This window comes from Cebidichthys violaceus, unplaced genomic scaffold, assembly GCF_023349555.1.
Source record: "Cebidichthys violaceus isolate CVI_PGR_0920_01 unplaced genomic scaffold, fCebVio1.0.p SCAF_8, whole genome shotgun sequence".
NCBI classification, from domain to species: Eukaryota; Metazoa; Chordata; class Actinopteri; order Perciformes; family Stichaeidae; genus Cebidichthys; species Cebidichthys violaceus.
Genome location: NW_027176964.1, coordinates 8,224,620 through 8,250,652, shown reverse-complemented (window position 1 = coordinate 8,250,652; position 26,033 = coordinate 8,224,620). Strand labels below are relative to the sequence as shown.

General features: G+C 42.6%; 3 protein-coding genes across 10 annotated transcripts in view; 2 read left to right on the top strand and 1 right to left on the bottom strand.

Annotated features, from left to right (window-relative positions):
- Positions 1-8,242, bottom strand: part of clcn2a (chloride channel, voltage-sensitive 2a) — a 36,484-nt gene extending 28,242 nt beyond the window's left edge. For 3 of the 5 annotated variants that reach the window (XM_068701903.1, XM_068701904.1, XM_068701906.1), the window contains exon 1: positions 4,244-4,824. In XM_068701903.1, coding sequence (XP_068558004.1) covers positions 4,244-4,294 — 51 coding nt within the window. In that variant the 5' untranslated portion in view covers positions 4,295-4,824. Of the gene's footprint in view, positions 1-4,243; positions 4,825-7,578 lie in introns of those variants that run through there. The other 2 variants (XM_068701908.1, XM_068701907.1) reach the window with 2 other exon arrangements.
- Positions 8,243-9,259: 1,017 nt separating this feature from the next.
- On the top strand, positions 9,260-12,312 carry thpo (thrombopoietin). 3 transcript variants are annotated; one of them, XM_068701986.1, is made up of 5 exons: positions 9,260-9,541; positions 9,655-9,779; positions 9,944-10,030; positions 10,180-10,344; positions 11,166-12,312. In XM_068701986.1, the coding sequence occupies exons 1-5, from the start codon at positions 9,529-9,531 to the stop codon at positions 11,307-11,309; spliced, it is 534 nt and encodes a 177-aa protein (XP_068558087.1). In that variant the 5' UTR covers positions 9,260-9,528; the 3' UTR covers positions 11,310-12,312. The 3 variants fall into 3 exon arrangements, with proteins under 3 accessions (XP_068558087.1, XP_068558088.1, XP_068558089.1); XM_068701987.1 differs by having other exon boundaries at positions 10,180-10,360; XM_068701988.1 differs by having other exon boundaries at positions 10,180-10,391.
- Positions 12,313-12,633: 321 nt separating this feature from the next.
- Positions 12,634-21,437, top strand: LOC137866070 (solute carrier family 12 member 9-like). 2 transcript variants are annotated; one of them, XM_068701725.1, is made up of 14 exons: positions 12,634-13,071; positions 13,428-13,562; positions 14,342-14,479; positions 14,557-14,657; positions 15,554-15,755; positions 15,916-16,023; positions 16,481-16,592; positions 16,929-17,086; positions 17,622-17,704; positions 18,662-18,786; positions 18,899-19,091; positions 19,182-19,356; positions 19,774-19,920; positions 20,041-21,437. In XM_068701725.1, the coding sequence occupies exons 1-14, from the start codon at positions 12,864-12,866 to the stop codon at positions 20,973-20,975; spliced, it is 2,820 nt and encodes a 939-aa protein (XP_068557826.1). In that variant the 5' UTR covers positions 12,634-12,863; the 3' UTR covers positions 20,976-21,437. The 2 variants fall into 2 exon arrangements, with proteins under 2 accessions (XP_068557826.1, XP_068557827.1); XM_068701726.1 differs by lacking the exons at positions 18,662-18,786; positions 18,899-19,091.
- Positions 21,438-26,033: the final 4,596 nt, after the last annotated feature.

Genomic DNA, 26,033 nt, shown 5'->3' with positions numbered 1-26,033 from the left:
GTTCTAGCTTCTCAAATGGAAGAATTTTCTGCTTGTATTTGTCTTATAGGATAGAAGACTAAATATCTTTGGGTTTCAGCTATTTGAAGCTCCGGGTAGTTGCGATGAGCATTTTTCACTACTGCTATTTTGTAGCTAAATTTGATCTTTTTTAAATCAAGAATAAATAATAGCTGTAGTCCTTTCTGTCAGATATAACCAACTAGTTACTTTTACATACAAAACATACGGTAATTTAACTAAATATGATGCATTGTTATAGAATAAACTACCCGACTGTGTATCAAGTAGTTCAAATGATTTCCACATCGACCAACTGCAGCATTAAAAGGCTGCTTATATGCATCCCAATTACTAGTAATATTCAGTAATAATAGGACAATATATAACACGCTAAAAAGGTTCTTCTGCATAAGGATTATTTCTTATAAATACCTCCACACTTTTAATTCAAGTCAGGGATCTCTTCTTCCACCTTTGTTTATTCCACAATATTCATTTTGGGTTATCAACTAATGTATGTTATTTCAAATTAGGCCCTACACCTTGTGAGTTTTTTTATAACAGAGTATACAAGTGTATTGTATCTTGGCAGTTAGCGCTTTGGCTCGTGAGTACAACCTTTACAGTACAATGAGCAGGGTCTATTTTACCAGTCAAATGAATTGAGATGAATTGTTTTGTTTCTGTCTGCAGTCTCTGCTGTGACTTGTTCAGTGGTCTGCAGGTGACGGCACTATTCGCAAGTGACAGGAGCTGAAATGGACTCAAGCCAGCTTTTGTGTGTGAGCAATGGACAGAATGCTGACTATGGGGAACTAGAGCCCCTTGAAGAGACAGCGCTTTTGTGTGTGTGTGTGTGTGTGTGTGTGTGTGTGTGTGTGTGTGACAGTGACAGACAGAGAGAGAGAGAGAGAGAGAGAGAGAGAGAGAGAGAGAGAGAGGGATTCGGAGATACAACAGAGACGTGCATGAATTTCTATTTCAGTTCTATTCAAAGTCTCCTTCATAAAGCTTCTCATCACAGCTGCACCAAATGGCCATGAGCTGTACGGTGATGCTGTTCAATTACAAAACACAGAAATCCTTAAACGCCATGGAAGTAAACCGCAAACAGCATGCTCGTATTTACCAACCCAACTGGTCTGCGGCACATTACACCAAACAATACAAAAGAGAAGAGGGAGGCAACAGATCTAACAGTCCAGTTTGTTTGTGGAGAAGAGTGCTTGCTCACTGCTGTTAAGGAGACAATCTGTGTCCGCATGCTGCACAGTGCAAACCAGCAGTATGCAAATATACAAGTATGTGCAGTCTCAATACTGTGTTGTATCCATCCACATTTTGTTGTAGCTGGAGAGATCAAAATTGATGAGTTCAGTTAAGTATAAGTTCTCTTCTCCTGAGCCACTATATGCACATTTTTGCAACAATCTTTTTCTTTTTTTTTTGCGGCCCCGTTGCTTTAAATATTCATCAATCTCAGATAAATGGACAAGAGGTACAAAAGGGTGAGAAGTGGATCTTCTCAGTGACGTGTTTTGAAAGTCAGTGCAGCAGGTTGCTCAGAAACTGAACACACACACGCACACACACACACGCACATACATTCAGAAAGGCTGGCAGGCTTTGTGCTTCCGCGGTGCTGCAGTACCCTGGGGGGGGGGGGGGGGGGTGGCTGCTTTTCCTCTTCAGGTGGATCATGACTTTGATCCCTGCGGCAGCCAAATCCTCAAGCCTCCCGCTGCTGGAAGGACATGAACATGCCGTCTCTAACATCTGCTCCGACAGAGATTTACCACACAAGCACGTCTGTGTGTAGGCAGGTACACCGTGCGTACCCGCCTACACACACACACACACACACACACACACACACACACACACACACACAAGACCTATGGAGCAAACTTGCCCACGTTTTTGATGAGAGCAAACACATGCCCACACACACGCAGACCATCCCACACCTCTGAAAAGAGCTTCAGAAAAGAATTCAGATAGAAGGCTGCAACACTTTGACTCCAAGTCACCACACCCTGCCTGTCTCTTTCCTTTTCAGTCTCTGGTAAAGCCGCAGGTAAAGTCTTGTCCACTTTACCTGCTCCATCCCACGGGACGCAGACAGGCACTGCCTGCTGTCCCAGCATGCACAGCACCTGACAGCAGTTGTGGAAGCCAGTGACCCATGCACCAAACCCTGGTTGCTTTCCAACTGCTCAAAGGGTCTCTCCTGGAACTCCGGACAGGAAAATAACAGCTTGCTGCCTTTTTTTTAAAAATATTTTACAAATATCTTGATGGTTATAAATAGCTTGTTTATTCTCTGTTTCACTATGCCCTTTGGATAATGAGTTCAGAGAGGTTAGTGGGGGATGCCTTCTAAGAAAAATCCAAGTAATCTGTTTGGTGCAGTGGCCGGAAATACAGCATCAGTGCTGCTGTGCAGAATATATGAATGGATATTATTTACATATCAAGTAATTGTTTGCTTTAGGGGTTGATTTCGCACAAAGGGAAATGTAATCATGGCCATTTGCAATGTAATTATATCCAGCCGTTCAGCTCATTTATATGATGAGTTTATGATGCCCACCACATATTATCTTAATGGACTGTCAGAGCTCATTGATTGTAAAGCTCCAGCAGGCATAGATGAAATGGTTATTTTTTTGGTCAATTGTCTTTAACACGTTAAACAGTCAATCAGCTGCTGATTCTATAAAAAGACTATTACCAGAAATGTATAACTACTGAAGGGAATTGGCAATTTTTTTGTGCAGTAGCTGTGAACAAGGAGATGACATTTCTGTGCCGCGTCCTCATGGAGAAGTTATCAGACAGATCTCTATTTCTCTCTATCTGCTTCATGTCATCTGCTTAGTCCTGCTACACAGCACCAGTGCTTCTGTGCTGCAAAAAGATTCAAGCAACCACATGACTGAAAATCCTCTGAATCTTGCTGATGGCAAACAATAAAGCAGAGGAGCCTTTTGTCAACATTAGAATCCAATTTAAGACTGCAGCTACACAGGAAAATGAACTCTGTGAGCCGTCACTTAACGGTTAATATCTATCCGTGCATGTCATTCAGTTTTCTAAGAGGAAAAAACAGGTGCTTTGTTTAACCAGAGGGAAGGTATTTGAGTATCGGGACACAAGCGTGCATGCATCTATTTTAGGGTTAATGGACTGGTATGCAGCGAGTGATAAAGCCATCGATCTGAGTGACGGGGGGGGGGGGGGGGGGGGGCAGACGGCACGTTCCAATCCTCAGAGACTCTTGCCATCTTACATTACTATCGATCTTTGCACTGAGACACACAGCACGGCATCAATCTTCACACAGACAAAAGAGCAGAAAAAGAAGAAGAAAAAAACACCTCTGTACCACTTGGGTCCAACACATCTGCACGCAGACTAACTGACTGACAGATGCACATGTGAAAATAAGTGGACACAAAAAAGAAGCGAGGAAAGAAAGATAACAGATAACTGCAGTCACAGACCAATAAATCAGTGTGGAAGGACACTAATCCACTGGTCTGTCTGTCCCTTTAATCTGAATATAGATGTCCCTGTGTGGAGTGCTCCAGGGTTTGACTGTCCACACATGAGCGGGTAAAACTGGTGCATGAAGCAATTCATATATAGAAGCACTTTTCTTTCACAAGCAGAAAGGGGCCGCGCTAACAAACAGGAAGGACGACAGAGGAATACATGAGCGGGCACAGGGAGGGACAAGATCTGCGTGAGAAATAGGGGAGATAAGGGAGACAGAGGACGTGAGCGAAATACATTAGAGCTTGAGCCAGGCTCTAATCTTATACTGCAAGGATATTAACATCGTAATAATGACCCATTAGGCCACACATAAAGTAATCACAGATAGCCATGCATGCATTTCTTCAAGCTGAACAAATTAATCTGACATGGTTTGGTGAAATCTAAATTGATAAGAATTAATTAAGGCAGGCAGAGGCTGAGAGTGATGCAACACCTGTGGATCGAGGTAACTGAAGGGAGAGCACAGCAGCCACTTGAGGGAAAGCAGGGCAACAAAAAAGGCAATACAATCAGCCAATAAGGGAATATTCCATAAAAATAAAAATCCCTCCTGCCCTGTCCTCATATACAGGACACAGCAACCGGCAGCTGCGTCTCCATCCTCCGTCCAAACCGGCATCCATGACGCCCCTTACATGACCGAAGACATCTTTCTATGACCTCATCCGAAACTCACCAAAGTTTGCTGATACTGAAGCGTCCGGTTCTCGGCCTTGTCCTTCACCATTGTCGCAATATCCTCATCACAGACGCCCCGATCCGAGAGACTCGTCGCGGGAGCAGCAAGTCCAAAGCCCGCTGATTAATCTGCGGTGGAGGACCGGGCCGTCTCATGTGCAGCGTGTAACAGGTCTCTTATCATGAGGCGTCCTGCGCGATGCACAGCGCCGCCGCGATGCGATGTGCGCGTGTGTGCGAGCGCGTGCGTGTGTGTGTGCAAGATGAGAGTATATCGCTGGCTGCCGACTCGCAGCAGCGCTCGTGCGGTTTGACTGCAAAACACCGCCTCCCTCCTCCACTATCTGCACCGTCCCCACTGTCTCTCTGGAGTTACTGGATGAATGATGTGATGTTTTTTGTTGTTTGTTGTGTGCAGGTGCCGGTGTAATGAAAAGCCTATTTGGACAAATTAGGATGTGTATAGGACGTGTTGTTCTTATTTATTCTGGCGTGGTATCTCACAAACTGCGTTTTGCGCCCGATTTGAGTCATCACTGGATTGATTCAAGTGCGATGAGTAATTCAAAAGGGTGAGGCTTATGTCAGGCAGTTTTACGGCTCCGTCAATGTCGTAGATGCAACCTTAGAACAGCCCTTTAGTAAGTGAATAAAGCACGGTGGCTGATCATCAATTAGTGACTTACAGTAGCCAATGCCCTTTTTCATGTATCTCACTGTCATGTAACGGAATAGTTCCAAGTGAAGTGACTCCAGTGTTTTGTACAATTAGTTTATCATATTCTGGATTTGATTCCAGATAATCTTTCTAAATTTAATTCCTTTATTTTATTTATTTTTCACTTTTCTTAAAGATGGGTTCTCACAAAAGACACGTTTAATAAAGACTGCATGGTCAAAGTCAATGCAGCAGAAGCATAGAAGATGTCCTTACTTTTAGTTCTTGAATGGTCAAGGTCCAAAAACGATTTCCCATAATGCAACTCATTGTATTTATTTACACCCTCCCACAGGCTTGAAGTTTCACAGCCCAACTCAGATTAACCCTGATGACAATTCATGGCAATTGATCTAATGTTGTGTTTAAAAAGTGATGGAATGCCCCTTTAAAAGCCTTTGTGTTGATACAATCTGAACGGGAAAAACAGCAACTCTCCATGTTTTTGTTCTTTTTTTGAAGCTGTCAGTGGAAAATATATGAGATCACCAAATGATTGATAGCACGAAGAACATTACCAATGTGACGGAAATGTAAAGACTTCCACTGGCTCACAAACACAAAAAACATGCAACTTATACGTGGCACCTGGATGTGACACATGGCTAACAAATTAAAGTGAAAACCTGATGTGAGTGGTCCCTTTTAGCAATAGCCCCATTCACAGGGTCAATGAATTAAGTATATGACATCTACACAACTGAACACCCATGGCAGATTTTGGACGTCATCAAAACACCAAATGAGGGAATATCATGTGGGAGATGGTGTTCATCCCTCTAGCTCAAAGATGGGTTGAATCAATGCAATGTTGGAATAAATGTAAATATTCATGTATATTTAGGAGAACCAGTCTTCTACTATTGGCTGTCAAACGGCCCCATAAGGAGCACTTTGCAGTTAGTGCTGTGCTCACGGCCACAACAAAAAGTTGCCGTTGAGGCTAATAAAACATAAAACTTTCTTCTGTGTTAGTGCATGCGCTTTCAGGAGCACTTCTCAGGAGAGATTGTATCCAGCACTGAACGCTCAGACATGAAGTGTTGTTACACTCTCAGATCGCTTCCTTTCCTCAGATGACACATGTATTACAATGCCGTGAGCTCATCTCTCTGGGCTTTCACTAAAGGCTTTTCAAAGGTGCTATACTCACTGGCAGGGAAATCTATCTCGCTGAAAGATGCGGTGCCAAAAGAGACTCGCACCTGAATGATAACCACTGTTCCAAGGATTCACTGCTGCGTCGTCAGGCGCCAAACATCCGTCATGTTTGCCAATAAGCCCTCAGTCGGTCTGGGAATATAGGAAATTCAAATTTTCAGGAGTTCAGAACTTTATCAGGTCCAAATAAATATGCTTGCCTTAGCTACCAGCATTGTTTTAAAGTTGTACCACCAAGACAGCAGCTCACTAACGAATGCATGGCGTTAAATAGATTGGCATTACATTAAACAATTTACCTTGTCACAGGCCAGTGTGCATTTGAATATCAAACTCTCTGATCCTTAACAGGTTAAAAGACTTAACTCCTCTGGGAGTCCATGCCTCTGACTGGCTGACAGATAAAACGGGCACAAGACTGCAGCTGATTGGCTGTTGGCAGGGCAACCAGTTCAAAGTGCTGGACCACCGGCACCAGAACCAGGGCCTCCGAGACCGCAGAGTGATTTCACCCAAAAGCACTCCCATCTACATCATTCACACATCTCATTAGTCATGCACTCTGGGTTCATACGCACCTACAGCACGCCCTCACATCATCCCCCCTCCCTTTTAACTGAGGGTAAAGAGTGTCAGCGACTTCATTTTATTAGGGAGCTGGCAGCCACAGACAGGCAGGGGTACCGGGGCCCCGGCAGCAGAGGAACTGGGTGCTCTGCAGCCCCGAGCACCAGCACACTGACCCACATCTTTCCATCTCCACAGGACTCTAGAAATACAAACCACCCACCACTTAATGGAGGTTCGGTTCCAAAATACAAGAGGAAAAACAACATGTCCCCTGTGACAGTGACAGTTCAGAGTAGAGCTCAATGACCACATGATGCGAAAGCATGGTCAAATAAATTAATTTGCAGCCCTCATTAAAAAATGGTATGAAGCATTTACGGTTTTGTTTAGTTAAGTAATGATTTGTGTGTCACTGTAAGGAAAGACATGTCTTACATTTATGGAAATCAGAGAAATAATTTCAGACAAAGTCTTTCTTTACATTATTTCTTATGCCGGACATGAAAACATCAATCTTATTTAATCTGACATACTATTGGCATGAACGTGTCCATCTTCTCACACATCTATTTGACTGCGATAAATCCTATTACAAGGACCTTGAGTCCTTGGTGCGCAACACTATGATGTACAACCACCTGTGCTCCTTCTTTTGTGTTACATGACAAGTTGCGGTCATTCCTATTAGCTTCGGCTGACAGAAAACACTTAGCCCGTCGGAAATTACCACCGAATTACACCAGAACACCAGCAAATTCACCGTATCCCAATCAGACCTCCAATTACCATTTGCCCTTGAGCCAGATGTGGGCAAAGTTCGGGAGACAAGCTCGGATCAGACACTTTGGAGATTGATGCATCTTGTCAGTACGCAGCATACTTACGGTTCCCCCCCCCCCGAGTCTGCTTGTCTCCTCTTTTTTTCTTCTTCTTCTTCTTCACTCCTCCTCGGGCTACGGATTCAAAACCGTCAGCTGTGTCCCTCCATTGCGCCTTGGCGGAAACGATGACTGATATAACGGGACACACAGCTACAGGTTGCAGCACACACTCAGTCGATGATGTGATCAGGCAGCGGATGACTCCCGGGGAAAATTACACTTCACTCCGCCGAGGAAAAAAAAAATCTCAGTAGATCCCAGAAACTGGCCCGTTGCAATCCCTACAGCGCCCGCGCAAAAGTTGTCAACACGGCGCGTAATTACCGCTTTTGCGCCTCCAGAGCAGCAGCGCACAGCGGAGCGGGCAGCTGCTGGTTGGCTTTGGAGACCGGGAGCGACAACAGCCAGCCGTTGGAGAGCGCGGCTGCATGGGATTTGCGAGGCAAAGAAAAACTCTATGACAAGATGCTATACAGTCTCCTCGTCGGCTCCAGCTGAGGTGGGAGGGAGACAGCGGGGTACCGGGCGTCGTGTCCGTGATGCAATGCGGGTACCATCGGTGCCATCGCCCGCAGTTTTCTCTTTGTGTGCAGAAATCCAAGCGCACCGGTCATTATCTGCGGAGCCGTGGCGCACATTCGTCTCAATTAGGTCGGGATTGTCTGCAGAGCTAGAAGTATAGGCTTAGCGGGAGAACAAGAAAGCATGTGTTTAGTGTTCACGCCCCCCCCCCCCCCCCCCCCCCCCATCTTCTTGTATGTCACAACACGCACTCGTGGGCTCTAATAGATGGCCTGCGTCTTAATCATAGCACTCATAAACGGCTAGGGCGCAAATAGAGGAGGGCAGGGTCTCAGTCAATGTCCAGGCTGGGGTGATGGTGTTGAGCATGTGTGTCTCAAATGATGATGGATGGTGCATTCCCCTTATGGCTTCTCTAATCCCTGTCTTTGACAGCTGTTATACCTCCTCAACACCCTCCAAACATGGGCAATTGAATTGGAGCGTCACCACGTCGTCCAGCTGCGGCCCCCAGGCATTACACCAAGACAGATTATTTGTTTGTATCCGGGCAAAGACCTGCTTGATCACTTCTTGGGTGAAGGCCATTAAACAATCCTGGAGAGGGCAATCATGTTGGCAGTCATTTCACCTTGTCCTCCCTGCAAAGACCACAAGTCTGTGAGAATACATGAAGTAGATTAGTCAAAATGCAAGTGTGACTATTATCACAAACAAAAGTTACAAAATAAAAAAATCTTGGCCTAATTTGGACCCTTTTAAGCTTTTGTGAACCTTAATGTGAAAGCAGTCTGGCTTGCTGTTACATTAACAACCTTCTACATGGGATTGTGGGTGTCTGAAATCCCCAAAAGACAATTATCTAAGGCACTTATCTGCATTATAGACACAGTTAAATCATCACAAACAGGATACACGCCCACAAGCTATATATGGGCTGTGTATACCTCTGACACTAATTTTGTGAATTATATGAACCCAAGCTGCTACTGCTATTGGTTGGAGCAAACCATGACAAAAAAGCAAATAGCCTCCTCCAGTAGTGACCGGATTCGATGTCAGCTGTGTAAATGGAGTCTTTCACAATAATAAATCATTAACCTTTTTAGTCAGCAAGTATGCTGTCCGCTCAACACTACGAAAGTCAACTGTGGCCCAATGACAAGCAAAATAGTGCAGCTAATCAATGAAATGCCATTTTGGGTCTGCAACATTTTATTATGCTGCGCAGCAGGGAAGTTGGAGCGCATCCTGCTCTCCGGCTAGATAACACTTGCACTTCCCACTAGTGAATGAGAAAGGTGGGAAATCAAGCGGCGAGAAGACAAAAAAGGACACACAGCTCCTCTGCAGTGGACACGGGGGCATTTTCCACCTGGCACATTTCTGAATGGAACAAATGTCGATTCCTTGGGAGCGTCCGAGCAGGGCATGGCTTTAAGCAGTGAGTAGTAAGCCTAAAAAGTTTGACCTGTGAGAATTGAGTGCACTTGTTATGAGCGGAAAAAGCTGGTTTGTGGCGCCTCCGCTTCAGCGTGTGTTTACGTGTTCGTCCAGGACTCCTGCTGCTCTGCATGGTAGCCTCAAAGGTCTGGGACGCTGAAACCAACCCCATAGAGTTTGTGTGTAATAAGGGCGCCAGGAGGGCTATGAATGTCGTGGCTGGTATAGAGAGTGCACTGGTGAGGATATGATTGTCACGGATACATTTTCCCAACATTTCTGCTCCTGCTGGGGGTGATGCATCTAACCCTCCTGCCTGTCTGCTGTTACCTGTAGTCTCCCATCAGTCTGTCTCTCTGTAGTCCACCCATTTGTCTTCTGTCACCTGTCTCCTCCCATGCAGAGCGACTGTAATGGCTCCACAAACCTCTCCACCCCGGTTCAGCTACCATGTACGGAGCTTCATATGGCATCTTGGGGAAACAAATCAGTATGTTGGCACATGCATGACTCTAAAAGCCTCTACCACAATGGCTTTCTTATTTGCTTACTATTGGTGTGAGTGGTTTATCTATTCTTAATATCACCTTCTAAAAACATTGCTTTTCTTTTTCTGTATGTGTGTGTCGGTTACCGCAGCACCAGGAGAAGAGAGGAGACATAGTTGCATCCTTGAGGCTTCTTCTTGAAGGTGTGAAGGTTTTGAAGGCCCCAGGCCAGCCAGGATGTGCCGCTTTGCTGCTGCAGAGACTGAAGAACAACATCAACAACTACCTGCTCATTCTCACACACCTTCAGCTGAGTGTACGCAGCGGGCACGGTGACAAACAAGTGCACAAGCACTGATTTTGGTGATTAGTTGGTCAAAAGATTTGCACATGTCGAGGCTATATGTTGCCATAAATCATCTGCAAAGTTTATGGGCGTATCGGATACTTAGTACGATTTAAAAATTGATTATTCAAAGTAGAGAGGCTCCCATATGCACATCAATGTAGACAATGAAATGCTTTTAAAAAGCAGCTTCTGAGAAATGTCATTGTCTGGTTTGTCTTTTGACCTGTAAACCACCAAATCAAAGCTAACCAGGCTCAGTCTGCCTTCTTCACCACTCACACACAAACACAGCCAAGGGAAACTAATCAGTGTGTTGATGAACGTTCACACAAACTGAGTGAAAACGTGTTGATGGGCTTCTCTCTCACTGGCTTGCATCGGATTCAGAGGCATTATCAGTTCCCTGCGGTGTGGAAATATCCTGCTCTCACATACATTTCTGAAGTATCCGTGCCCCGAGAGTGATGATGTTATGTTGTGTGACCCCCAAGCCTTCCTTCCTCAGGACGAGAAGATAGCGATGCATACTTTCCCAGTGAGACACAGTGCAAGATGTCCTGTGATCTTTGTTTTTACATAATATCCTAAGTTAATTTGTGGGAATTCTGCCAATAATCCGTTTTTATAAGTGTTCCTATCAGTAAGTAATGACATTTTAAGAATCTGCATTGGGTGTTACGTCACCCGCCCTTTTTGGTTTAATTTCCAGCCTCTTTCTTATGTTTATGTTCTTTCGGTCTCATTTTTAAAACTGTCTTCACTGTTGTATTTTCTGTTTGGACCAGCAGGGGCCCATGGTGAGTCCAGCATTGTCTTGTGTTCCTCGAAGCACCCAGAGTCTGAGCACAGTCCTGTTAAACTACAACAAACTGATCTCAGGCAAGCTGGAGCGGTTCATGGTTAACCTCGGTGACAGATGCATTTCCCAGTGACACAAGAAACAACTTCAGGGGACAGTTCTTCACAATCTGGAGGATGCATTTTTAAATGGGGCACCAATGCAATAAAAGAGGTATGAAAACACACCAGAGGGAAAACAGTTAGTGTCTTCTGGACATTCTCCTCACCTATGTTGAGTTTATCAAATTTCTAACTTTTGAAAATGTTGCTTTTTGTACAGTGTGTTGTGTAGACTTTTTTAGAGGAATAAGAAAAGATACACACTTCACTGTTGGTCATCGATAAAGTATTCTTGAATTGAAAGAATTAAGAGGAAGAAGTTGGAGAAGTAGAGGCAAAGGAAAAACAGCAATGTGTCTGCAATGATGAGCATCATAGACAAATGAATGTATGACAGGAAGGCAGTTTTTTGGATCATTCTACATAAAATTAGCGAGGCTTTAAATTGAGTGGAAGGCCTATAGAACCAATACAAACCTAAAATCTGCCAAAAGGCAGGTCTCTTTTATTTTGTATTCTTTGTAGCCCACAGGCAGCTTCTCCAAGTCTCCACTGGTCAAAGGCTACTTGTTTAGATTCAGGTTTTAATGCCAGACTTGCTTGTGGATAAAAGCTCACAGCCCATGTTCAGTCCCAAAACTTTTAAATTTCATTCTGGTTTTGACGCAAAGAGCTGGACAGTCCTTGCACATTAACTGAATTAAAAACAAATCAAAGATACTTACTTAAGGATAAGGCAGACTGAAAAAGTGTTGCTATGCATTTCTGGTATGAATTTAGTGAGCAAATTAAATTTATTCTCAATGCACTTTTAGATCAGTTTACATTTGTATTTTCTATTTGTTGTAGATGTGTATGCTTTTTGTAAATTCAGGAAATATATCTGAGGTATCTTTGTGAATTTCTGTAAGTCGCTATCCAGATTTTGCATTTAAGGTATCGTGTTTTTACAACACGATATATTGATGTGATTGCTGTTTATGATACAAAACCTTGGCAATATAATATGCAATAAACTCAGATTTCCTACTGCCACTTATTATATATTTCTTTATTTTTTCATTTATTACTTTTTTTTCTTTTATTTATTACTTTTTTTGGTTTAACGCTAGTTAAGTGATTAACGTTAAGTATATATATATATATATATATATATATATATATATATATATATATATATATATATATATATATATATATATATTGTTACCACTTATTTGCTAGTGTTATCAACATACAGCAACAAAGTAGCAGGTGGATTAATTAGGGAGAAACTAACTGATTGGATGAGCCCAATACAGGAGACTACGTCATTTTTATTCATTAGCGCACAGTCAGGTTAGCAACCTCTCATTAACGACAGAAGGTGAGGGAGCCGTTCGAAAGATAATGGCGGCTACTCGACTGGCTAAACTTTGATTCGGGTGTTCGCAGGAGTCGCCGTAGACACCGATAAACAACGGTTCCTTGAGATAAGCGAAATACGTTTGGCGTTTAATTACGCACGTGCGGTTGAAACTGTTGTTTTTCAGGTGACGCAACCGAGCCGTTTCACCGTTAATTAAGTTCCCGCTAACTTGACCGCCATGTCAGAAAAAACTCCTCTTCTACATTACCGACTCACCAGCAGCAACAGTCCGCCGACAAAAGATGAGTCCGCGCACAACGGGGCCCAGGAGGTCAGAGACGGCCGACGGTCCAAAAACACCACGGCCCGGAAGCTCGGGGTGGTGTTCGGCGTGGTCACACCTACTGTACTGGCCATGTTCAGCGTGGTTGTGTTTCTGCGGATTGGTAAGTGACGTGAGAGGAGGGCAAACAACTTGAATCTTAATATTAAAGTATTTATTTAAAAGAACTAAAACACAAATAATCAAATATCCCAAAAAAATGTCTTCCGGTTGAATTTGAATCAAGTTGGCTATTTGGTCGATAACAAGTGGGTGAAATAAACCCTATGGTGGGGCAGCTTAAACCTGTCATAAAATGACTGTTTCCCAGGACACATCTTAGGGTTGGACTAGTACTGTCCAGAATCCAATATATTCAGTCTACAATGAGTAACTTTATTAAACAGAAAAGCAGTAAACTCCCTGAACATCAGGTTGCAAGGTCACAGTGGTTAGACAATGTTCTCCCACCTCTTGCAGGATTTGTGGTGGGTCAAGCAGGGCTCTACCAGTCCATCGCCATGTTCCTAGTGGCCTACTTTATCATCACCATGACCGTGCTGTCCATCTGTGCCATTTCCACCAACGGGGCTTTAGATGCTGGAGGGGCCTACTGTATCCTTTACTGCTAGGGTCCTCAACCTTTTTGTACCTAAAGGCCCACTACTGGTTGTTAAAACAATTCTGGCATCTTCCAATATGAATGAGATATAAAAAAATATATACTGGGCTGTTAATGTGTTATGCTGCTGCTGGCTGGAATGACCAAAATAGATTCTCTTCTGTGAGCCCTAACCCATCACTGCCCACCATTATGACGTCACTTTTTCATTTAAATAAACTGATCCATTTTGTATCACTTCATTTGAGGGGTCACTACTAACTGATGATCAACGTGTGATTTGCGTTGCTTGTCATTGAACTTGTGCTTTGTTTAAATTACAATGCTTTTTTTTATTGATATGAATTATTGGGCATATTTAGATATAAAATAATTAACTTTGTAAATTACCTAAATATATATCATACCTAATTACCTTTGCATCCCACCAGTGGATCTCGGCCCAGTGATTGAGAGTAGCTGTGTTACCGCAGAGAGAGAGACTTATGCTGTAGCTTAAAGTGTGTGTGTGTGTGTGTGAGTGTGAGAGTGAGAGTGTGTGTGAGAGTGAGAGTGAGAGTGTGAGAGTGATTAAGCCTGACTAATGGATTGAGAAAAAAAAATGTCTCTGCTCTAAATTTTGCCTCGTGATTTGCTTTATCCATGAATGACACAGGTTCATTCTTAGTGTAAATCTGACCCCTGGTTCATCTTAACCAGCCTTTAAGGTGAAATATTGTTCAGTTTACATTTATAAACCCGGAGTCTAAAATCCCTCAACTTGGATCCCCAGACATGATCAGCCGAGCCCTGGGTCCAGAGTTTGGCGGCAGCATTGGGATCATGTTTTTCTTTGCCAATGTGTGCGGCAGTGCTCTCTATGTTTTAGGTCTGGTCGAGGCGGTCATGTCTACCTTTGGCATCCCAGAGGGTAAGGGACCATGGTTCATTACATCAAGGCATGTGGGTGTGTTGATGTATCATGTATACTGTTTTACTGTCCCTTAGAAGGTGCTGTTGCAGGTCCCCACCAGGTGCTGCCCTCTGGATACTGGTGGTCTCTGCTGTATGGCACTGTGTTGCTCTTCCTGTGTTTCATTGTCTGCTTGGTGAGAATACATTGTTTTCATTTTTTTATTGTCTGCTCATCTTTGGCTTATACAAAAAGAGGGAGTTTTGTAATTTAAATTTTTCTGAGAAATAAATGTATGCTCAACATGTATAACCATTAGAAATATAAGTACTTTTGAAGTCCCAGCTGGTACCCTGTAAATGGGGATGCACCGACTTTTTCAGTCCAGATACAGAGTGTGATACCTGGGCATTGGATATCGGTGGACGTGGAGTATATCCAATACCAGTGTTTAGTTAATGAGCTCCATGCCTCACTGTGTGGAAGTGACTGGCATCATTCCTCTGTGTAAGACAACATCAGGCTTGACTTAAACATTTCTTTCTTAACTTTAAAACAAAATGCAACACATTAATACATAGCTATACATTCATTGAGTTATTTATTATAAAAATAATACTTTTTGCATCAGTAACTTGGTAACGATATTCAAAATAAATGGGGATTACTATCGAAGTGTAAAAGTTTTTAATGCAGCAACAAATTAATTGGCCCTATTCTCTCCGATACCTGATCTAGTTATTTGAGTCAGTGGTAGCCTGATATCCAATATTGGTATCGGTGCACCCCCACCATAAAGATGTTGTTGTTGATTAGATTGCACAAATTTAAAGATTTGGATTATGAATTCAACACTTATGAAAGTGTATCCTATTGTTGTTGAATGTGATGAAGTGTAAAGTTTGTCCATACTGCAACCTTGGAGGAAAGGCCATGAATAATAAGAATTGTCTTCAGAGTGAGGAAGGCTCGTCTAGATGTTTCTCTCTATTCCAACAACTTCTCTCAGGTTAAATAAAGCCTTATCTTATCTAATAAGTTGTGTATACCATAAGTCTGTAGTTGTTCAATTTAACTGGCTTGTTATTACAGGTCGGTACCCACATCTACGCAAAAGCCACCTTTCTTATCGTCGTCATAGTCACAGTAATTTTGGCTACCATCTTCATCAACTTTTTCATCGTGGGGCCCATTGTGGTGGTTCTGCCTGAAAGTTCTGGTCTCAACCGTACCAGCGTGAGCACCGCCAATTACACAGGCTTCCGTCTCCACACCTTGAAGGGCAACCTATTGCGTAAGTATGAAAAAACAGCCTTTATAATATTAGATTTGTTAATTCAGGACTTTGATTATTTAAGCAGAAGTTAGAAAAATGTACTTGACATGCTGGACATCCCTGGTTGTGTTGGTGATCCCTGATATGTATGAATGAACAAGTCTGTCTCTCTTTCTAGCTGATTACACAGTGGACTACTCCACTGGTGCCACCATGAGTTTTGCCACAGTGTTCGCCGTCATGTTCAATGGCTGCACTGGGATCATGGCAGGCTCCAACATGTCGGGTAAGATGATAAAATAGTTTCAATAAATTAAGATTAAGGGCAAACAAAGGGTCTTTATTTCAAACTATTTGTCGCTTTTAGAAGGAAAGAACCCAGAGCTTTGTCCCAGTTCAGGGGCTGGATCCAAAACACAAAGCCCATGACGGTGAGTCCTTCAGAGGCCAAGCTAGCGAGCTGAGTCTCCCTTAATCAAAGGGTCTGAGGAGGAAAGAAAGCTACATTTCTCAGCAGCATTTGGAGAGGAGCCTTTTGATAACCAATCAAGGCAGGTCTGCTCTAGAAATGCAGACTTTGGTGGATCCAGCCCCTGATTTTAGAGGCAGTTCATGTGTACATTAACAGTAACATTGACAGAACTTCAATATGGTGTTTAATAGATTTCTAAGATTTTTTTATTTTTTTTAATTTATTTTTTTAAATTTTTTAAATAGTGAAGAAATTTTGTTGTGATTTCCAGGCGACCTGAAAAACCCCAGCTATTCCATCCCAAGAGGAACGCTTGCAGCTGTTCTTACAACCTTCATCACATACAACCTGCTTAGTCTGCTGGCTGCGTGGTCCTGTGACCGGTTAGAGACACGCACGCATGTGAAGTAGTATTAGCACAAATAAATAACCTACCTTAATCTATAGAAACATCACTGATACTGCTATGGCAACATCATTATTTAATGGAGGATTTTTCACAAGAAGCATTATGAATATTTTTGCTGTCATATTTTTGCTGTCTGTTTTTTTTTTTTTTTTTTTTTTTAAAAGAGATGGAATATTTTATTTGAATTAGTTTTGTTTGTACAATATATATACTTTAAATGTGGTTTTACTAACAGTTAATCTGTCATGTAATTTTTTTTTTTTTTTTTTTTTACTCATTTCATATTTGGAGTTTTATCCATTATCCTTAGTCACCTCCTCCAAAAAGACTACAGTTTCCTGGGAGACATTAATATATGGCCTCCCCTAGTGACCATTGGGATTTACTCGTCCGCCATGTCTGCTTCCATGAGTAACCTGATAGGAGCCTCCAGGATCCTGTACGCCCTGTCCAAGGACTGCCTGTTTGGTGAGGTTCTTGTCCTGCTGCCCAATGTTGACAATTTGTTTTGCCAATTGTCCACAACATTAAGAATTTCCTATGAAAGAGTAGCGAATTATTTGTTTATTTGCAGAGTGAGGTTTATTCTGATCGTATCGGTAGTAAAAAGGATTTAAATGCTAATTTAGCTTGTTTAGGTTATTATCAGGGCTAAATAGTTGATCCAGAGTACATGAAAGAATATCCAACTCCAGCTGGTCTTCTACAAAGCTGAGTCAACATTTAATAATCAGCCATCTGTTGAAAGAGGCCTCCCATCTCAAATGTGAGAAATTGACACTTTTTATTAATTTCATCATGTCTCGTTATCCAAGTGGAGGCATGTTAATTTCTAAGCATCGTTTGACAACAGATGGCTTGCAGTGTTGACTTTCTCTGAAGAGGAGAAAAAAAAAATATCCTCATTGTGTGTTTGGCTTGAGGACAAGTTTAGGATGAGTCAGTTGTTTATCTGATTTAGTAGCATGAGCAATAACGGAGTGACCTTTGGTAATGTCTACAGGTGGTGTGCTGGCTCTGGCGAGGAAAACGTCTCTGAGTGGGAACCCCTGGGCCTCGGTGCTTGCCTCTTGGCTGCTGGTGCAGGTAGGCTAGTACACTGAATGTGAGAGGTGGTGACAGTTTTACTTTTTGTTTAGAGTCACTCTGCTCGAGCTCTCCTAACGCTCAAGCAGTCTCCTCTTGCTCTCAATCCCTTCCGGTTCATATTGGTGTTTTGCATGTTAGATTAGTGACCTGGTACACAACTTCACCCTGTGAAGGGAATTTTTTTTGCCGCAATCCAAATGGATATTTTTTACCAATACACACTGACTGCTACCCATAAACCTTTAAATAACAGAATAAGATAAAAATGTATAGCCGTATACACCAATTGTTTGTCTTTAATTGTTGTTACCATTTTGCTTTCTGCTACATATGTGTAAAAGTAACAGGAGGCGTCCATTTCAGTAATAAGAAAGATGAAGTGGACAAAGTCTGAACATCCTTGCTCTAATCTAATAATCCACAATTGCTGGAATTACCTCAGCACCAGTCCGCGGTGAAACCACTTCAGATTGGCTGACCATTTGTCAAATGAAGAACATTAGAAGAGAGGTTTTGCCAGGGAGACAGCAGGGTACTGTTACACTAGAAGTGAATTTCTCATTTTACTACTATGCCACTTAACACATCTCATTAGCTAGATAGCAAGGTTTGTGACATTATTCCTACGAAGTCATGGGCATGTATAGTAGAGTGGTAATTCAAACCAGTTAAGATGTTCATCAAGGCGGTTTGTATTGGGGTCAAGGGACATCCAGAAGTCTGAAGCTACTTTTGTAGTCTAGTTATGGAGTTCTATTGTTTGTATACATTGTTCTCAGTAACACCAAGTGTAGTGCACCAAAGCTTGCTCAATTCTATCACTAGAATTGTTACACATTTTAATTATCAATGCTTAGAAAATTGTAGCTGCAACCTGAATGAGATCTAAGCAGCACAATAATTAAAATATTGATTAGACATGTAAGCCAAATGAATGTTCATTTCTTCCACTAGGTGGTACTGTTCACTGGTAAATTGAACACCATTGCTAGTGTTGTAACCATCTTCTTCCTGTTGGTCTATGCTGCTGTGAACCTGGCCTGTTTGGCTCTCGAATGGGCTTCTGCTCCAAACTTCAGGTACGGTGCAGTTTATCGGCAGGCTTTCTGTGTTGGATTTCATTTGCACAATCGTGGTTGAGAAGTTCATTTACATTCCATATTCTGTCTTTGTCTTAATTTTTTGATTCAGACCCTCATTCCGATGCTTCACATGGCATACCTGCTGTCTGGGCATTGTTGGTTGCCTGGTCATGATGTTCCTGATCAATGCCATTTATGCGTTTGCCAGCATTGCCTTTATGCTGCTGCTGTTGCTGCTTATCCACCACCTCGGCCCCATCAGCAACTGGGGCTACATCAGTCAGGCTCTCATCTTCCACCAGGTGTCACAAACCAGCCCTCTGTCTCACTGATGCAACAATACGATGCAAGTTTGCACGACTTGCTACATCATCACATCTTTATTCTCTCAGGTGCGCAAGTACCTGTTGATGTTGGATGTGCGTAAGGACCATGTGAAGTTTTGGAGGCCCCAGCTGCTGCTGATGGTGGCAAACCCTCGCAGCTGTACAAACCTCATGACTCTCATTAATGACCTGAAGAAGAGTGGCCTTTTAGTACTGGGACATGTAAAGCTGGGTTTGCTGGGTAAGAATTGTCATTGGTCATGCTAAAGCCAAAATTTAAGTTTTGAAAGGTGGCTTTTTAAATGTTAGTAGCTATAGCCTTTGTTGTTAAAGTATAGCTTGAATTTACATCCGTTCCAATGAATTCTAATGTTGACACGTTTTCACAGTGAGAGGAAAAAGTGTCAAAATGTACATACAAACTTCTTAACCCGCTCTTGCAATGTAAGCTACATCTCTAAGTATGCCCCATATCGGTCCTACTTTCACCAACATATTCCCAGATACACTGCAGCCTTTTGCTTACGTGTGTGTGTGTGTGTGTGTGTGTGTGTGTGTGTGTGTGTGTGTGTGTGTGTGTGTGTGTGTGTGTGTGTGTGTGTGTGTGTGTGTGTGTGTGTGTGTGTGTGTGTGTGTGTGTGTGTGTGTGTGTGTGTAGATGGGCTGCCCTCTGATCCTCTGCCGAGCTGTTACGACTCCTGGCTTTCTCTAGTGGACCATCTAAACATCAAGGCATTTGTCAACCTTACCCTGTCGGACTCTGTCAGACACGGAGTTCAGAACCTGCTTTTCATCACAGGCTTTGGTAAGCAAGTTTATATATCAGCTGTATATTGGTTTTCCATCATTGAACTGTGATTGTGCTGCTTACAAACTTTACAGTTCTTACCCGAAGCGCACATTTCACAAATCTGTTTGCATCTAGGCGGAATGAGGCCAAACACCCTCGTCTTGGGATTCTATGACGACTGCACCCCTCAAGACGAACTCCAAGGTAAAATCCTCCTGTCTGCAGGACATGGCTTGGAAACAGGGTCTCCGTCCATAGACCCCCGAGAGCAATGGTCTCCCTTCTTCCCTAATGTGCGCTGTGCTGACGAACTCAAAGACCTTCCGGAAGATGAATATGTGTCGGTGATTGCTGACGCCGTAAAAATGGGGAAGAATGTGACACTGGCTCGTTACTTCAACCAGTTCAACCGCGAGGAGGTCTTGGAGTCGGGCAGAAAGATTGGGGGCCACAGAAGCACGACGGGACCATTTGTTGACGTGTGGCCTCTGAATCTGCTTCAACCAGACAGCCGCGGATACGTCGACATCTGCTCACTGTTCCTAATGCAGCTGGCCTGCGTGCTTCAAGAATCCCGGGCCTGGAGCCAGGCAAGACTCCGCCTCTTCCTGTGTGTGGAGGCTGGTTGCAGTCTGAAGGAAAAGGAGGTTGAGAAAAAGCTCTGGGTGTTGCTGAAGAATCTGAGGATTTCAGCTCAGGTGCAGATGGTGGCATGGGACCAGGTGGTGGCGCTGCACTGGCAGAGACGAGGAGGAGAGAGTTGGAATCTGGTGGAGTCTGCGCAGAATGATGAGAGGGAGAGACCAGAGGAAGCGGAGCAGGAAGATGCTATCCAAATGTTCCCCAATAATGATGCTCTGCTGACGGATGAGTATATCTGCGCTGTCAACCATCTGATTCGCACACACGGTGCCCCTCAGCCTGCTGTGCGCTTCCTGTATTTGCCCCGCCCACCAGCAGACACCAGCCGTTATCGGGCCTACTTGCACCAGGTGGACGTGTTGAGTCAAGACCTGGGCCCAACATTGCTCATTCACGGGGTCACTCCTGTAGTCACTACTGACCTCTAACATTTTACTCTCAACTCTGAATCCATCAACAAGCCTGATCTGGTATTGTTAGTCTATGGGATTGTGCCACTTTTCACCTGTAACTTAAACTGTCAACCACAACTTAAGACCTGACCAAACCAATTTCATACTTGAGTCATCCCCACACTCTGCATTTATACAGTTTGTCTCCCTTATGTTATAAAGACCTTTTTAGGGGAAAATGGATTTGATGACCTCAAGTTTACTTCAGTTGGATATTGAAAATTACGAGTTGTTTTAAACTGTTTAGTCATCACTTGGAGATGTTGCCATAGTGGCATACAAATGTAGGATTTGCACATTTTGTTGGGTGAAAGGAGGAAAAGTCCTTGTAGCTCACTTGTAGTTAAAATCTGTTTGTATTTTGCCACACGGGACTGCACTTGAACATTTTTGTACATGTAAATAGAAAAATTAATTAAATTGTTGTCTTAAATCACATTTATTTCATACAACTTATTTAAAAATGAGAAGAGAGACTTACTGCAAATAAGGATCAGTTAGTCGTATGTATTTTACAAAGACTTTCTTTGTCCAATTTAGACTTTTTAGAGTGCCAATGAGGTCCACAGTCCTGGCTGTTGAATGCCTGCAGAGGGCGATGTATGCCCAGTGTCAGTGGCAGTGCTGATGTGCTGTACCAAGTTGCCTCTACTAGGCTGTTGATGTACTGCAGTAATGGTGCCAATGCCAGATTCTAAATATGAGTCTGTACTTTAAACACATGTAGGCTAATCAAATGTTTCACATCTCAAACTAGCACCCTAACCATCAGACTCCAACCAGTACTGGTTGACCTGCTGCTGACAGGCTCTCATGCTGGACTTAATACATATTTCGATGTCAGAATTTACATGTTTGCAAGATGGTGAGAGGTAATTGTTGTGTTTGTGTTGTAAACGGGGCTAAATAAGTTAAAAGAAATATCAGGGATGTGTGCCGAATCCCAATCTCCACACTCAGTTTAGGTTTATCTTTTGTCAAACAGTTTGTGTTTTGAGGTTTCTCTAGCAGACATTTTGAGCCCTTCATGGACACTTTCTGTAAGTCTGCATTTCTGCAGACTGCCTCTCTCACTGAACCATATATCAGGTGACTCCAGTTAAGTCCCTAAAGGTTCAGGGTTTTGGGCCTCATGCGATTGGGCCCAACATTATCATGCTGAGGGGAATCTTGACATTCACCCCAAATTCTTTCACCTCCCTGTTCTGTAGAGAACCACATGTGTACATTATGTCATTAACATAATCTGGTGTCATTCTACAAATGTAGCAGCCTCTCATCTGGGATGGCCTTATTAGAGCATTAGTTATAATTCATTGAAAACAACCTGAATGACTCGATGCATCATTTGGCATAGTGTGTGGTGGGCGACGGCGAGACGGTACCTGCTGATGAAGAGCCGACGCCATCTGTAGCGTATGTCACGTTTGGTTAGAGAAAATTCCATGAGTTAGCACTTCAGAGTATTGACACCTGCCTTCATGTCACTGACGACCTGCATGTGGGAAGCAGTGTGTTCACAGATTGGGCTCCAAGAGCTATAAATGGATACCACGTTCACAGTCGAACAGGAAACATGAGCATCTAAGATATAGTGGACTGAATCTTTCTTGTCATCTGCATAGTTTTAAAGACAAACTTTATTTTGGAAATCACAAAGAATCAATAGTTCCCCTGTAGATGCAGACAAATGTCGGTGCTGTTTTCCATGTCAGATTGAGGGCTATCCTTCTCCGCCTGAGCCAACAAGTGGAAAGATGGAAAGACTGAATCACTTCCGACCGATGATTGGAGAGGGAGACTTGCTGAGACAGGAAAGGCGTAATGAACCGTGAATATTAAAATCACAGTGACCCTCTGCTCAGCTTGTAGCCTACTTGATTAATTCAAGGCAGACCAATGATTTTGGAGAAGGGAGGTGGAAAAACACTTTTTTTTTTCTTTACTGTCTACCTAAAACAGTAGTTCAATTACAAGGGATTAAGACATTAAAGAAGAGCTACATCCATTTTCAAAATTCATACATGTTATTCCTATGGTCTTAAGACAAAAATATTAGAAAACATATAAAGTCTAACTGCTCCATAGACAATTCATTTGGAAAGATGTTCTAGATCTCTACATTAGTTATCTGAAGCGTTCTGCTTTTCGTTTGTGGTCTGTCTAGTATTGACCAATCCCGTTCAAGTAGGCTTTGGTTGGATGCAGTCCGTGTGGAGAGCTAAACACACGGAACGCATTGGCTGAAATGCAATCTTGGAACCCACCGGCTATTGTCTGACGATGATTTTGATTGTTTTCTGGCTTTTTGAGAGAGTAATTCATTTTCACAAACGTAGATTGAACTCCCAGGCCTTGGAAATAACATATTGGAATTCTTAATTTGGGTGGCGTTCCCCTTTAATTTCCCCATAAGTACCAAGGCAAAACTGCCGGCAGTTCTAATTATATTGGAACTTTCTAGGTATCGCTTTTCATCAGTATACTGTTTAGGACAAAGTGATCAATAACACATTCCAAATCTTGCTTTTGTTTTACGAGACGGATGAAATTAATTCACCTTACGCATTCCATTCAAAGGTGCAAGAGCAATGGTGTGCATGTATCACCATCGAAGAGGAGCTGAACCAGAGTTCAGTTTGAGGTCTGAATTTGCGTTTGTAGCCTGCTGACTAATGTCTGATTGATTTCGACTTCCGTGTTGGGATTGGGATCCTCTCAGATTTGAGACATGGAAATGAGTCTGACCTGCAGGTCATCATGAAACATCCACTGATCGATAGGAGGAATTTAGCCATTAAAGGGCTATGGACATCCTGTCACAACATCAATCTGGTTTGGAGGAATAAAACACTTCTCTGAACTGCTGACCTTATGGATCATTCAGGTCCTCTAACGGACTGTGACCGATGAAACAGTTTGTTTTAGCCACAAGGTTTCTGTACTTAGCCTTTCAAATCACTTGAGAAAAATGCCTTGTAGGAGGAAGATGTGTGATTTTATTGGTGTGAGTAATTTGAACAAATCAACTAGCTACCCTCATGGCATCACACTGTAGCAGACGCTACATGGAGACGACTCAAGGCTTCTCTAATCACCATTAGTTGCAGCCAGTCAATACTTTCCTGTACTTTAATGTTTTTCATAGTGTTGATGCTGAAAACTTCTGCTACATTTTTAAGACATTAGAGCCTAAAAGTGGGAATGTTTGGGAGAATGTTTGCTTAATGGACAGGTGTCTCGGTTTGGATTTTCTTGCTCCGTGACTGACTATGTTGGCAAGCCGTGAACATAATACCAGGCTTCATACTTCCACTTTCTACAGTCTGGTGTATAAGCTGTCACCTGGTTTAGCTTGGCATGAAAAATAACCTGACGAATACAATTAATTGTTGGCAGTCCAGCATGGTGGCGGCGGGCAACAGCCAACGCCATCTGCTGCTTGCGTCACGTTGGCGGCAGAATTCCACGAGTTTTAATGGAGTACTGACACCGGGCTTCATGTCACTGACAAACTGCATGTGGGAGGGAGCGTGTTCACAGACGGAGGCTGTCAGGCCTCCAAGTGCTAAACAGGGATACCACGTTCACAGGCATGCGACTATCTGAGAGTCCTGCTCAAATATTAAGGATTTAATACAGAGGTCATATACTGTATACTCTTACTACACAGGTCAACATTTCTTTGTAGTCACAAAAAAATAGCCATGGGTGTCAGTTTGAGGATGATCCCTCCATGCTCACAAGATGATGGAACTGAATCACTTCTGGCTGTTGGATGGAGAGTGGCTGATGTGTGAAGAACTATCTGTGGAGCTTTGTTAGGCTGGCACTTGTGTTGAGTAGTTCAAAAACAGTATTGATAGTCATTTTTTTGGTAAATGGGGGATGCACTATGGCATAATGTGGCTCTGCCTTACATGTTAGGTCATGTTTGTTGTAAGGGCAGACACACCTGAGAACCCAAATATAATATAGATATATATATATATCTACCTACTAATCTACACCTGATGTCCACACTGACTTAGAAGAATTCCAGAAACTAATAAATTAAAGGAAAACTGTAGATATGAGGGAAAGAATGCTAATGACCTGTGACGGCCTTTTTGAAAGTTTTGAACTCTCTTTTAAAAGATTGTCCAGGTTTGAGTGTCTCCATGATGCTCATTGCTGTCCTTATGTGTCCGGTGGTATGAACTATTAATCACCAATGTCACCAAGCATGATATTAGTATGTTTCAGTAAAACTTTATTTGGGTTGTCCACCTAGAGATAGATAATAGAGTCCTTGTAACATTTCAACAGCTTATTGGTTGAGATTCAACAATTGAACTGTTTTGCTTTGTCTGTAGATGTTAACAGATAATCTAAAGAATATATCTTACAATTCATGAACAGTTCAACTAAATTAATCTGAACTACATCAACTGTTGAAATGTTAATATGTTTCTAATTTGCAATCTGTCAATTTGTTGTTCGTTCTGTCATTATTCATGCTCTGAAAAAAGACATGTACAGTTAAACTGTCAGACCCATTTTTTCCTCTCCACTGAAATGTAAAATAGAAAGAGTGGGAGCGGTTCATCCCACAGCGCTTCTATTATCTGCAGCCTGATGTGAAAGTATCCCACATCTTCTCGCAGCAGTTTATGCATCTCCACTAGTGACGTAGTTCAAAGTGTTGTTACTTCCTGTGAGAGTGGGAGGAAGACTGCAGTCTTTTTTATCCTGTGGGAGTGTACTCCTCCTACTGCACACACAACCTCCGTATATCAAGTTACTTGTGGACTTAGATAACACAGATTTATACAACTGACCTTATAGTTTGTGTCTGTTTTGTAAAGATATCAATGCCCAAAATACAATATATCATTTTGTGATTTGGGATGCCAGTTTTGTGGTATTCTGCCATAAAACAGAGACGTGTCTTTGCTTGCGTCCTCTTACTTTGTCATAGTATTTCAGAAAACACCATACTCGCAGTTACGTTTTGTCCTACTTACCAGTTAGTTAGTAAAATACAACATATTT

Excerpts from the sequence above, each read along its gene's own strand:
- thpo (XM_068701986.1), top strand. Across the intron at positions 9,780-9,943 it reads CTGGTATAGAGAGTGCACTG|AGCGACTGTAATGGCTCCAC; the intron begins GTGAGGATATGA and ends CCTCCCATGCAG. Across the intron at positions 10,031-10,179 it reads CATCTTGGGGAAACAAATCA|CACCAGGAGAAGAGAGGAGA; the intron begins GTATGTTGGCAC and ends CGGTTACCGCAG.
- LOC137866070 (XM_068701725.1), top strand. The coding sequence starts at position 12,864 with ATGTCAGAAAAAACTCCTCTTCTACATTACCGACTCACCAGCAGCAAC. Across the intron at positions 13,072-13,427 it reads GGTTGTGTTTCTGCGGATTG|GATTTGTGGTGGGTCAAGCA; the intron begins GTAAGTGACGTG and ends CACCTCTTGCAG. Across the intron at positions 14,480-14,556 it reads TACCTTTGGCATCCCAGAGG|AAGGTGCTGTTGCAGGTCCC; the intron begins GTAAGGGACCAT and ends ACTGTCCCTTAG.